Source organism: Catharus ustulatus, chromosome 15 (genome assembly GCF_009819885.2).
Source record: "Catharus ustulatus isolate bCatUst1 chromosome 15, bCatUst1.pri.v2, whole genome shotgun sequence".
Taxonomy (NCBI): domain Eukaryota; kingdom Metazoa; phylum Chordata; class Aves; order Passeriformes; family Turdidae; genus Catharus; species Catharus ustulatus.
The window spans coordinates 9,525,625-9,539,125 of record NC_046235.1 but is presented as its reverse complement, the minus strand read 5'-3'; the positions used below and the strand labels follow the sequence as shown (position 1 = coordinate 9,539,125).

The window sequence follows — 13,501 nt, the reverse complement described above, 5'->3', positions numbered from 1 at the left end:
ATAACTAACACAGCAGCTAAGGCAGTGACTCAGGCAGCATCCCAGGGAGTCCCCAGGCCACTGATGGCTGGGAGATGGCAGACAGAACCAGCGACTATCATTACACACTTGCCTTGTTCTTAGATTCTCTCCTTAGACACTGACAATGTTCCCTGTCAGGAGCAGGAGAGAGGCTTGATGACTGCAGTCAAACCAGTGAGGCTCGTGCTCGCATCCCCAGCAGCTCTACAGCCAGGGGCAGGATTGCACTAATGTGCCACTAACAGAAGCAGAAATCTGTCCTTCAGGCATGTCTCACTCCCTGCTGCAGATTCAGATCCACAGCAGGGATAACCTGAGTGAGCATTCCCTCCTTCCAGCTCCCAGGGTGGAGAGCATGACCAGCAGCTCCTTGCAGGAACCCAGGGAGACGGGTACCAGCTACCGTGTTCCATTTGCAAACAAGTTAAGAGACAAACGAGCACTAATGAGATTAATTAAAATCACCAGATTGGTACTGCTATCACTGCAGATGCAAGAAGCTGTTGGCAGCTGCCCACTGTTCATCCTCTGCCTTCAGGCAAAGCAGCGCAGCAGAGCCGTGCCCAGGGCACCATCAGCATCAGGTTTTAGCCCCGAAGGCTCTGCTGCCCAGGCAAGGGGCAGGGGAGGACAACTGTCACCTCTGTGAGGGAGAGAGCCAAGACAGAGGCCTGGTGCCTGGGACAGTCAGGAAAGAGCCCGGGCAGAGCCCCGTGACAGGCACAGATAAATATAATCACCCTCCCTGGCAATGGCCCCTTTGCGGATGTTTACAAACAGCTCAGTACTTTTCCACGTTAAGAAGCTTGTTTTTCCAGATGCCTTGTATTGGATGGTTTTTAATGTGTATAGTTAATCCCTTCTCACAGAGTCTTTCATAATAAACATCACCCCCTGACCTGACTAATAACTATGTAACACTAATGCTTTCCATTTTTTTTATCTCCTGCCCGGGTTGTCAGGAGGAATGCAAGTTTGTCTGGGAGCTGTTGTCCCATGGAGACAGCATTGGAGAAGGGCAGCACAGGTTGGTGGGTCCACACACACATGAACCCCATTTCCCCAGCCCATCCTCCAGCATGGCATCCCTCAGGACATGCCTATACCCACTGCAGCTCTTGATAAAGCTACAAGCCATGAGCAAACCTGGAGTTTGAGTTATTGCTTGAAATGAAGTGTCCAGACCAAAAATGGCTGGGGGCTCAATATCTGCTAATACATTAATCCTGCTCTCCCTATTATTGTCCTGTGGTTTCCATCCTCAGTAGGATGGACAAAAGAAAAGGTGATTCAATATTTTATGTGAAGTAGTTTGATAGTGGTATAGTTTGTGTTTTACATTTCTCAGTACTTGCTCCAACAGGACACGATGCCTGTCACAGTCCATGCCTGAAATCCCCCAGTGCTCCTGTAAGCATGTGCCAAACCCCACAGTGTTTCACAGATGACAAACCGCAGATCCCACACACAGACCAGATGCATTCATGGGTGCTCACAGGAAGAGAAGTTGGGTCACTCGTGGAAAAGTTTAGAAGATGCTGTTGGAGAGGAAAGTCATACAGGAGAGGCCTCCAAAGCACCTCCCTACACTGCTGCAGGTCCTGGGGTGATACTGTATCCAACCTTTGACCATCTCCTGACAGAGTTTCAGCTGGTGCTGATTTCCAGAGACCCAGACACCAGCAATGGCAGGGGGGCAATTCACAGTGAGGGGAGCACAGCTGAGATCTGGATTGCTCCATCTGCTTGGGTGTCCACCATGCTTTGTGAAAGATGGTTTGTCAGCTTGAGCATCCTGGCCAAACTGCAGCTTGAGTAATCACACATCGCCTCCCCAAATTCCCCTGGAGTTTCAGTTCACATAAGCCACAGAGGTTCACTTTCTGTCCCAACTGTTGCTAAGCTGGGCACCGTTCAGCTTTTGCTCCACAGCTACATTTCACTGAGAACCTTCCTAAGGGGATAGTAGAGTAGTAAGCAGAGAGGTGAGCCCTCTGTAGGCATCTGATGTCACCCAGGTGCCATGGACTAAGATCTAATTTTCACTCCAGCTGCTGCAGAGCAGCAACCTGAATGCAGGTCTTACTATCCTTCATCAGGTTCAGAAGCATTTTCACTTGGAATCTCGGACTTATATTCAGTAACAGCCAGGTAAAATCATAGATGGCTGATTAAACTAACTCAAAGACAAAAATATGTCTTTATATGAGAAGAATTTTACTGGCCAGCAGCAGAGTGGCACCCATGACACTGTTGTGGTACAAGTCACATCCTCTCACATCTAACATGAAGCATCTCTGTGTCAGGGACTCCTGACAGCACCTAAAGGGCTCACCCAAGGCCTTTATGGACACATCAGGCACAGGGATGGGCAGTTATTTCAGAGAGGGGTAACAGTGCTACAGGAGGAGGAGATGCCCAAAATGTTTCACTTTCCAAAGGAGGATTCAGCTCACAGAAATCTCCCCTGCAACCACACTGAGAGACACATCTATAACCAAAATCCAGCATTACCAGTGCTAATACTCAATTTTCCAACAGCCTTGTTAGCAGTCAGTGACATCTGCACCCTGGGTTCTTGCTCTCTGGAGTATTTCCAAGTAACTCAGATGGTAGTAACAGCTTTCCAGTCCCTCTCTTTGCCCAACACACAAATAACTTCAGCTTTTTCAGTCTGTGTCCTTTGCCAACATAGATATATCAATGTAAACCTGTCAGAGCACTAAGAACCAAGTGCAGCTGTAATTCAGGCAGTGACCACAGGAAAACCTCAAAATCTCTACTCTGCTTGATGCAAAATGAGGATGTTATAGAGGTTTGTGTTCACCAGGCCACAGTGTCAGAAGAGGTGAAACAGGGAGGACTTGGGGAGTTCATATGAGCCATGCCAGCTTCATCTGCTTCTAAACTTAGCACTGTTTGACTCCAGACCCCAGTCCAGAGGGAAGGGAATGTGAGAACAATGTCCCTCTGGCTTTGCTCATGCTGCTGCTGAAATGAAGATGACCACTGCCAAACACTGTGGTTGCTACAACAGCAGCTCATGCCTGGTATAGTTTCCATGACTAGTGGAAATGTATTGGAGGCACAAAAAGAAAACAGGACACAGCACCACCCCTCCCAGCACAGTCCTGCAGACAAAGAGCTCCTCCCACCCAAGGCCCAGGCCCTGCATCACAGAGCCAGCAGGTGAACCTGAGCAGTGTCCCCAGAATGGGCAGCACTGCCCACACCAGGGAGGGGAAACCCTGCAGCAAGGTCAGACACTGATGGCCTCAGCTTAATGTCCTTGAGCCTCGTGACAGGGGGAAACCAACACAACACAATCTGCAACTCAGCTGTGCTTTCTCTCATTTCACAGCTCTCCATGCCTCCCACTCGTTCATGGGGAGGAGTCTCCACATCACCCTCCCCTGTCATCAGTGCTATGACCTGTGCCTTTATTAAAAGGACACCCAGGACACCCAAACCAGACACCCCAGTACTGCAGGACCTCCCAGTAACCCCACCAAACTTTACTTCTCTTTACTTGCCTCAACAGGGATGGAGAGGGCAGGCACAAGGACCCCCACCCTTCACAGAGATATTTACTGTATGCCCATCAGCTCCCTGCCCAGGAGGGATGGAACTGACACTGCTGTTGGGAGTTCTGGCTCTGCTACACGGGCTCTGGCTTCTCGGGGTACCTTATCCTGGCACCCATTGCCCTCAACAGCCACAGGTACACTGGCTGCCACATCTGGGCAAGTACAACCCCACGGGAAAACTCTCCTTTGGGAAAACTCTAAAAGTCCACGTACCTCAGAGGGCTTTTTCTCCTTCTGCCGTGACCAGGGGGACTTAGTATTCGGAATTTTGGAGCATCTGGACGTGGATGTGGTGTGACCTACAACAAGGTAACAGAGACAGGTTACCTGTGAAAGAGTCAAAGCTTCTCCTTACCTTTTCCTCACTGCTCCAGCCTCAATCAACACTTTGGGTCAGCACTAAGATGGAATTATACCTTGACAGAGCATTTTTTTTGTGCAGTATCATCACCACTGCTGTCATCTCCAAAAGGGAAGGGTAGCTAAAGCCTAAAATGTGCTGGAACCACTACATTACTGATCTTTATTTCCAACCCATTTGTGTCATTATCACTTAAATGTAAGACTGTATTTGTTAATAATAAATAACAAACTGATTATTGGAATTTCTGTATAATAATGACAACAGTTCAGTCTTCTGTACAGAAGGACCCCCCCCTCCATATTCCAGTATGTTTCTGTGAGGTTGCAACAAAATAACTATCAATAGGCCTATTTAACACTTATTTTATGCTTGGAGGGCTAAATAGGAGAAAACAACATTATGCACATAAGCAACATCCCAACACGATGGAGCCATGCAGACCTTGGGAAGAGCTCTGGCCAGGAGCTGAGCTGACTCAGGGATCAGGTTGAGGTACCACTGCAGTGAGAAACATCTGTTCTTTCACCAGCTCAGGCAGCTGAGCCCAGGTAAATTTCACATTTTTCCTGGCAGGGGAAGAGGCACCAGCTCAACCTGTATTCTTTCTTGTACTTCACAAAATGAAGACCAAATATGGGGGCATCACCTGCTCCCAAAAGGCAGCTTGTTTTTTGAAGTGTCAGGCCAGATGTTATTAAAGAGGGTTCCATAAAAATGAAATTCTTCATAACACTTCAGAGCATAACAGGACTGTACAGACAAAGCCCAGGGCAAACATCCCTGTGCTGCAGCCCCATGGACATGCTGCTTTACTCAGCAAGCTGCTCCAAGGAGTGCAGCAGAGCAGCTCCACAGCTTTCATGGAGAGATTAGCCACGATTTCCACCTAGCTCCCTCTTCTCAAGCTACAGTGTGATGCTACACCTATACAGGCTTGGATAACACAACCACCCTTTCCTGGCAGAAGCATGAAAAAGGAGGTCACCACTCTGTTTACAACTATCCAGCAGGAGAGCATTTGTCAACAGCTTAGATATCACCTGCAGCATAAATATCCAAGCCCCACAGAGATAAGGCCATGTTGTTTAATACCATGATTAAAGATGCCTTACCCCCGAAAGGCAGTGAAGCCAGTGAGTACAGCTCAGCTCCATAAGCTTTTGAGCATCTGGGGATTAGGAAATGGGAAGTTTGGAGCATGGTTTCCAAAACAAACCCCTTTCTGAGATAGATACATTTCATTTTAGGAGAAACGAGTAGTGTTGACAGAGCCTGAAACACTTTCTGTAGGCACAGCTCAGCCCCCAGGTCCCCCAGGGCTCCAGCAGGATGGGGGTCCCCACTGGCAGCTCAACAGCAGGTTCCTGTTGGCAGTTGTGGTGCAAACTTCACTCACACTGACAATTTTTTTGGCTAAAGCTGTGGGAGCAGTAGCCAAACCCAGCAAGATCAGCCTTTCCATAACCCCCTGTAATATCTCCATCATCCTGTTAGGAAAAAGCCCAGAAGTTTAGTGTCTTTAGTAAAGTCCCTTTTGTTCTTGGATATCCAGCAGTCAGATCCTGTAAAGTGTGGAGAGCAAATTGCCAGCACAGCCCAGATGAAATTACTGTGACATTTGTAGGAAACCAAGAGCAACTAGCAAGAAACTCCAGAGTCCAGACAAGGGATTAGGCTGGTGCCTTGAAAGCACTGCGGTATGTCTGCAGCGGGTGAAACCCTGGGATAAGTGGAAGAGGAGAGTGCTCTATTTATAGCCAATATTCAGCACATTTGCACATGTTTATTGTTGAACACATGCTTCTGTGCCTTCCTGAATGAGGATGAAGTGATGTAGATGCTGAAAAGCAAGCGTGGGCTTGCAAGATTTGCTGGCTTGAGCCTTACCCTTTTCCCACATCATTCTTCAGTTTGCAAAAAGGGAACAATGTGGCTCCCGTTTTACTCTGACTCCAGTAAAAACTTCCCTTTCCTCTGGTACAACCCAAATCAAGAGCAAACTAGTCTCAGGCTGCAGTTCACAGGACAGGACAACTAATCTAGGAAGGGTGTTCACTGCTTCATTAGCAGATCTGCAATCCAATCCGCAGCTCAGACTCCTGACACAAGGGAGACACTCTCATCAGTTAAGAGGAGCCATAGACAAGTGTTCAAATAAATTGATACCAGCTTGTTGCTGCATTTCTGATAAACCCAGTCCTGCACATTATTCATTGTACAGAGACTTCCTAGTAAATGCAGTTTCCTTCACTCTTTGCAAAGTAATTATTCAAACATTTTAACTGCTGGAGGTGAATCTTTTGAAAGCTTTGAATTAAAGGTCTTACTGTCAGTGGTGTCTGAGTTATCACTGCTGATGGAGTACTTGCGTCGTTTTTCTTCCATCTGTAACAAAAGAAATTGAACATTACACTTGTGTCCAGAAAACTCATCTCAGCACCAAAGCACTGCTATCTGAATATCTGCACACCCTCTTACCCCATCACCAGTCAGTCTTTGAAAAAAACCAGAAGAAAACAATTATCTTGGATTTAAAAAAAAAACTTTAATTGTCTTTCTACCAGTTTTCCCGCTCCCACTAGTTACACTGGGTGCATGTGGATCACTCAGCTTTGCATGGAAATCTGTCTATGCAGGATTTGCATCCAAATGTCTCTTCCTCTTCAACAGCACTGCCAAGGGAGGAAGCTCCAACAGGGACCAGAGGATGCCCCAGCAGATGTCCTTTGAACTACCTGTGCGAGCTGCAAAGTTAAGCAGTGTGGAGACAGAAGAACGGAAACTGCACACTCTCGGTATGTCTGTAGGGGGAAGTAAGAGCATCCCAGAGCTGAAGAGCACCCCTGTGTACCACAAGCCTGGGGTTTTACCCTCTGACTCATCTTCCCATTCAGCCGGTATCTGCTTCTTGTAAGACTTCGGGAGTTCTGTCACAGCGGCCAGCCTGAAGCACTTCCCACCACTGCCACTGCCCTGCCAGGAGCTGCCCCAGCAGCACTGCACTGCTGGCACCAGAGCTCCTGAGGGTGAGCAAGTGGCTTCTGCACAGCTGCCAGGACTTCTCCATCCTCTCAGAGCTGAAATCACAGCAGTGGGTACCACTGATGAGGAGACCCGTTTCAAGCTCAGCTGATTTGCTTTGAGACATTGAACAAGCCACAGGAGCGTACGAAATCAGCAGGCTCTCCTGAACTCACCCCTTGGGAACCAAGCAGTCAGAACTCAAAGTAAGTGCTTCAGGGAAAATAAAAATGAAGAAAGGCATTTTAACTTTTGAAGATCCAAATTTTACCAAGATGGCTGGTGGCTGATCAATGTGGCCCCCAATACAGGGCTTGGGCAGCTCTGGATGGAAAGGGCTACCTGTGGACAAGACAACTATACAACAGGCAGTAAGCCAAAACACATCCACAGAAAACAATCTTAACCTCATGGAAATCTTCCTGGCGCTTTCTGAGATATTTTCAAAGAATCAGAATGTGTTCATATGTCATACCCACTATTGCTTCCCCAAACAGTAAAGTGGGAATAATAATGAAACACTGGGTTTGGGTGCTTTGGTTGCAGCAGGTACACAGGCAGCACACAGACTGGGATAGCAAGCTAGAACATGACATTTCCCCCCAAACACCAGGAAATGTCCCACATAAGCATATAAAAACCTTGTAATAGCTGTGCTTTACAATGTATGTGCTATCACAGCATTATAAGGGAACATACTACAAAATAACTTAAACATTTAACTATCAGTGTTGTGGTAAGGCATCGCCCTGTCAAAATGTGCCTTAAAACACTCCTTAAGAATATGGCAATATCAATACTTTTCCCCCAGTGATTCAAGGGGAAACAGATGTTATTAAACCAGCCTTGTTCCAAGTATCCATTAGATTTTGCTTGGGGGAAATGAAATTGAAGATAGTTCTAACTGCAGCTTACTTACTTTTAGTGAAAATCCTACCTCAACCTTTTAAACTGGCTCCTACTGCTCTGAAGTGGCAAACAGACATTTGGAGCACAAAAACAGAGCAATGCTTTTATTGATTCTTGAGCTACTAATCACATAGATTAAATAAGCCAAAACCAAGAGGAGGGAGAAAACACCTGAGCTCGAGCAAAGGAATGCTACTGACAGCCAGTGAGATTTCCCAGGTTTCCCATCTCTGCTTTTACAGCAAGACAGCATCACTGACATCACTCTCCTTCCAAGGCAGGGAAAAAGGTTTGCAGTCAATGCTCAGCACAGGTAGCAGGAGGCTGGAACTGGTTTTGGCTGACACATATGAGATGCACTGATCTTCCCTCTAAGTGAACTTGGTCCCTGCATCCTGCTTCTGTCCTACAGCTGCCTACAGAATTAACACACTCTCTACGTAGCAAGATTAATTGATATTCACACACAGAAGTGGTTCACATTGCAGGTAAAAACAGTGTCTGTACTTCAGTAAATCATTTTGCCATTGTTTGGCAGGACACAAGACAGCATTCTCCATACAAAACTGCATTAAATTTCTGAATGAAATTCTGTCTTGAGAAAAGCACGGACATCTGAACAGCAGCATTGAAAGGCTGGGCAGGGGATGGCACACAAGGCACTGTGTGCCTGAAGGGAGCAAAAGTTTTGGCCAAAACCAGGACATTCCAGGAAATGGTTACACTCCAGACTGTGCTGAAAAGATGCTCTTTTCTGAGGGACTCATCTTGAGCAGCCAAACAGTAGTAAACCCCCAGCATTTAAGAGAGGAATTTACTGTAGAAGGGTAATTGGGCCATTTCCCCATCTGTAGCCCAGGGTTACAAAGTGTGATGGTGGCTGAGCACCCTTTTGGCACCCGTGGGGTGCAGGGCAAGGGGGCAGGAGGAAGACAGGACCTAGTGCCCTACATCCCTCCCAGGGCTGGAGCTCCAGCTCCCAAAAGCTCTCAGAAGCAATTCAGTTGGTGAACTACTGAGCAACTTAAGCCACCACAAAATATGGTCTCTGCTCCAAAATTAATCTTTTGTTTACATTAGAAGTTAATTTCACCTTTAAGTGACCCATTCCCCACATGGCATCATTAATATAGTCCTAAACAAATACCAAAAAAATTTGTAATACTTTGAAAAGGTCACAGTTAGGTCAAACTTGGCCCAAAATCTAGTTTTTACAGAGCCAGAAACCAAGTGAAAGGTTTCTGTGCAGGCTTGCTTAAAAAATTCAAACAGAAACAGATGTGGGTTTCTTTTATAAACAAATGAACATCCCCCTGAAGTGTCTGCAACTTAAATCCACAGGCACAGCCCCGGCTAATGCCTGGAAACCAAAAACTGAACTGCTTGCAAACCAACACATGTTTAGCATTGCCTTTGTTCAAGCTCAGAAATGCAGATAAATGCTAAACACCAAGGAAGATGATGGCCCTTCATCAGCCTAAACAAATGTAAATCACTATGTCCTTGGACAAATTAGCACCACGATTTGTGTTAAAATGGAGATGATGGCCTGAGGCTGTCTAGTCCTGCCTCACAGCAGGGGAAGATTGGAGAGGAGCTTTTGGGAATGCAATTTTGTCCAGTTCATGCACCCTGCGAGAGGTGAACGCAACTACTCCTGGCACAGAGATGCCTGTGCCCAGATTCTGAGCTCAGCTGGGCACACTGCAAGGGACAGGTACCCGCTCCCATCCTGACTAAACCCAAATGCCTCATCTAGCCTTCAGCTAGCACAGAAATCTTTCCCTGCAGACCCCTCCACCAACCCTGTGCTCTGGGGAACCCCTTGATGTTTCCCAGCTCCCTGCAAACTCTTTGGCACATCAAGTCCACGTGTGACTTTGAGATTTTTTTTTTTGTGGCATTCTAGCACTCTGTGCGAGGCTGTTTCCACAGTTTCCAAGAAAGAGCCATTCTGAATTGTGGCAAGCAAATAGAGAAACTCATACACGCCTGTGCTCCACACTTCCACAGGGAACAGGCATAGAAACCTGCGTAAGTTGCAGGGGAAATAAAAAAGAGAAGTATTTGGTCATCAGCTCTTCCCAGCGTCCCCGCGGGCTGAGGGATGCGCGCCGTCACCTCTGACACTGTGAGCAACACCGGTGAATGATGTGCTCTGTTTGTGAGCTGCAATGAGACTGCAGAAAAACCACTTCCCTGTTTGTTCTTCCAGCCCAGAAAAGGAACACAAACAGAACATAGTGCCCCCAGCGGCACGCACACCGCTCCGGCCACCAGCCCCGTCCCGCATCCATCCCCGCACCTGACACCCAGCACGGGGCTGCTGCTCACGCACCCCCTCAGCGCTCCCCTCTGCCTTAAATCTGCTTTTCCTCTCTCTAGGAACACCAGCCAGTTGTTAGAAAGTCTAATAAAAAGGGTGGAGGGCTGGAACATCCCAGTCTGTACACTGTGGGAGGGTTGTCCTTGTCCCATTGCCTGTTCCCATGAACAAATTCTGGAGCCAAGTGCTGCTCCACGAGGCTCTGAGAGACCAGCAGCATCCCCCAAACTGGCAGAGCCCCAATCTCATAGTAACAGAAGAACAAACTTCTGGACCAAAGGATGCAGAGCAGCGGGGCCAACAAGACCTGCAGCAAATCATGGTGCTCAGCCCCTAGATCTGGGAGGAAGCTTTTCCTAACCTCCCTGGCAGCCCGGCAAAGTGTAAAAGCTAAAGGGCAGGATCCTGGTACCTAGAACAACCATTTTCTGGGCAGCAGGAGCCTGCCCCTGCCTGCCGGGGCTCGTCCGTCCCTCGCCTCCTCTACAGGCTGCTGCCAGCCCCAGCTTTCCAGCAAAAGCTCAGGTGCCCAGGTGAGGAGCAAGCCATCCCTCCTCTCACCCATACCAACTCTGTCTTGGCTCCCCAGGGCAAAATTTAATCTCATTTCAATTTAAAACAAAACAAGCCCTCGTTTACTTCCTGTGCTTTGCCTTTTTCCACATCTACAAGCGGATTTTTTTTTCTTTACTACTCCCATTTATAACTTTACTTGCCTCTTCTGACTTGTTACCTTCTAATTACCTATTTTTTGCTTTAGCAAGCCCAGACAGAGCACAGGTAAACAGAAAGGTTGCTGGGGGTGCTGGGGCCACCCCTGCCCTCGTGGGGGAAGGGGCAGGCAGGGACACAGGGCATGAGAAGGGACACCGGGCACAGCTCCACGCCCCATTCTGCACGTTTCTCGAGCATAAAAAACTCAGAGGAAATCAACAGGAGCTACAAACACTCCAATCTTTTGTGAATGGTGAAAACCCACAGAAAGGTAAAGACCAGATCTGATCTGAAGGACCACCCACCCACCAACTTTCAGAACTTGGCTGTCAAACACTATCAGCAGCCATCAATACTTTAAAGGAATTGCATCTCCTTGCCTACAGACCCCTCACCGTTTACCCTCCATCCTTTGCTCTAAGCCTACATTTTTGAACATCAGCCTCAATTTTCTTAAGAAAAACAAATTTAACCTTCTATTTAACCTTTCTGCAAGCTATTTTTACTCCTATCTCAAGCTTATTTTAACCCCAGTAGCCAATAAATGCTTTAAAGGTCAAACACCATTCCTAAAAGCTGGGCTCCTTAACCCTGGGGAGAAGGCTTTGAGCGGATTTTTCTTCCCCCCCCGCCCCCAGCAAAATCTCCTCTTAGAAATGTCCAAGCGGTAGGAGGGTCTTGGCTCAAGCCCTTCAAAACAGTTTTCACTGTGGGGTCTGAGACGGCACCCAGAATTTCCCCTGTGAATGCCATACCATCCTTCTCTTCCCACTCAAAAAGCGCTCAAAACGTATAGGTATAGAGAAACACATTTTTTTTTCTCCCTAATTGCGATCGAGGTTGACAATTCAGCAGCCTCCCGCCTTTGCAGCGCTTCCCAAGTTGCAGCTCGCGGCTCCCACCCCGGCCGCGGAGCAGCGCGGGGGGCGCTCCCAGCGCAGCATCCCGGCCGGGCAGCGGCTCGGCAGGTGGGGAAGGGGCAGCGGCGGCGGGGGCGGCGCGGGCGCCGCCGGCTTCCCCGGAGGATGCAGGAGGGAGCCTGCGGAGGGGGCAGGTGGCCGGGAAGAGAAGGCGGGGGTGGCCCGGGGGAACAACGGCGCGGCGGGACGCGGGATATTTCCGAGCTCGGGTGATGCCGTGGGGGGAGCGGCGCTGCCTCCGGGCCCGGCAGCGCTGGCACCCGGCAGCCCCGGGACCCAGCGGCGCGGTGCTGCGGGGGAAGGCGGCGGGGAAAGCCCCGCGGTGAGGAGGGAGAGGAAAGGGGGAGGAAGGGGAGGGCAGGCGGGAGCCGGCAGCCGCCACGCCCCCGGGCACCGCCATCCCGGCCCCGCGCAGCGCTCCGCGCCCGCGGCCCCGCCGCTCCCGAGCGCGCCGCCGAGCCGAGCCCCGTGCCCGCCGGAGCCCCGCGGGGCGCCCGGGCGTCCCCTCCTCTCCCGGCGGGCAGGGCGCGGAGCCGCTGCCGCAGTCATTAATTCGGAGAATAAAGGGGTGAAGCGCGAACCGAGCCTTGAAAAGTTCTTGTTTACGTCCCCGCCGCCTCCCTCCCGCACTTCCAAAGGAGAGTGACCACCGTGCGCCATCCGCCCCGGGAATGCTGCACATCCCCCGCCCGGCAGCCAGGGGAGGGAGAGGGAAAAAAAAAATAAATAAAAGAGACACAAATACAGCAAAAGCAGGGGGAGCTGCAAAATAACCATCCGCTGCAAACCCAGCCCGCTCCCGCCGCCACCCCGCCAAGCCTTTACCTTGGCCAGGAGTGTCCGCACGGAGTTGCGCCGGTCTCTGGGGTGACAGGCGGGAGGAGGCGGGGGCGGGGGATGCTCCCGCAGTCCCCGGCCGGGAGAGCCCCCTCGGCGGCTCAATCCGGTGTCATTGCCGGGGCCGCGCCGCCCGGGCCCTCCTTAGGAGCGCCCGCCCGGTAACTCCATGGATGCGGCCCCGCTCCCAGCCGAGATGGCCGCTCCGCCGCGGCCGGGCGAGCCCTGCCCGCCTGTTTCTGTTTCTTTTTCACCCCGCACTTCCTCCGGCGCTCCGCGCCCCGCCGCCGCCCGGGCTCCGGCTCCGGCAGGGAGGCGGGGAAGCGACTTTCGGAGCGGGGACGGATAATGGTGGCGGTGCTTCCACCCCCCCCCCACCCCCCCACCCCCCCCCCGCCTCGGCCGCCCCAAATCTTCAATTTCTTCGCCTTCTCCCCTCCCCGGGCGCCGCGGCAGGGCCAGGTGCGGGCAGCGCGGGTCCCATCGCGGGCCGCGCCGCCGCCGCCGCCGCCCGCCCCGCGTCACCCCCCCGCCGGCCGCCGGGGCCCCATGGCGCTGCCCGGAGCCCCAGCGCCGCTCGCCCGCAGCCCCGGCGCCCCGCAGCCCGGCCCTGCACACGCACTCACACTCACACACACTCACGCTCCCCGCCCCCCCTCCGCTCCCCCTCTTCGCGCTGTGCACACGCGTATACGGGGCGGCTTCGCCAACCTTAAAAAAAAAATAATAAGGTTACACTTAAAAAAAAAAAAAAAAAAAAAAGCAGCTTTTGGCGCCATATTAATGACGTACTTAAAATTTG

General features: G+C 50.5%; 1 protein-coding gene across 2 annotated transcripts in view; it reads right to left on the bottom strand.

Moving 5' to 3' along the window:
- The window catches only part of JADE2 (jade family PHD finger 2), a 72,212-nt gene extending 59,149 nt beyond the window's left edge, over positions 1 to 13,063 (bottom strand). For both annotated transcript variants that reach the window (XM_033072895.1, XM_033072897.2), the window contains exons 1-3: positions 12,688 to 13,063; positions 6,300 to 6,357; positions 3,822 to 3,907 (exon numbers count right to left, since the gene is read on the bottom strand). In XM_033072895.1, coding sequence (XP_032928786.1) covers positions 3,822 to 3,907; positions 6,300 to 6,357 — 144 coding nt within the window. In that variant the 5' untranslated portion in view covers positions 12,688 to 13,063. The remainder of the gene's footprint in view (positions 1 to 3,821; positions 3,908 to 6,299; positions 6,358 to 12,687) is intronic.
- Positions 13,064 to 13,501: the final 438 nt, after the last annotated feature.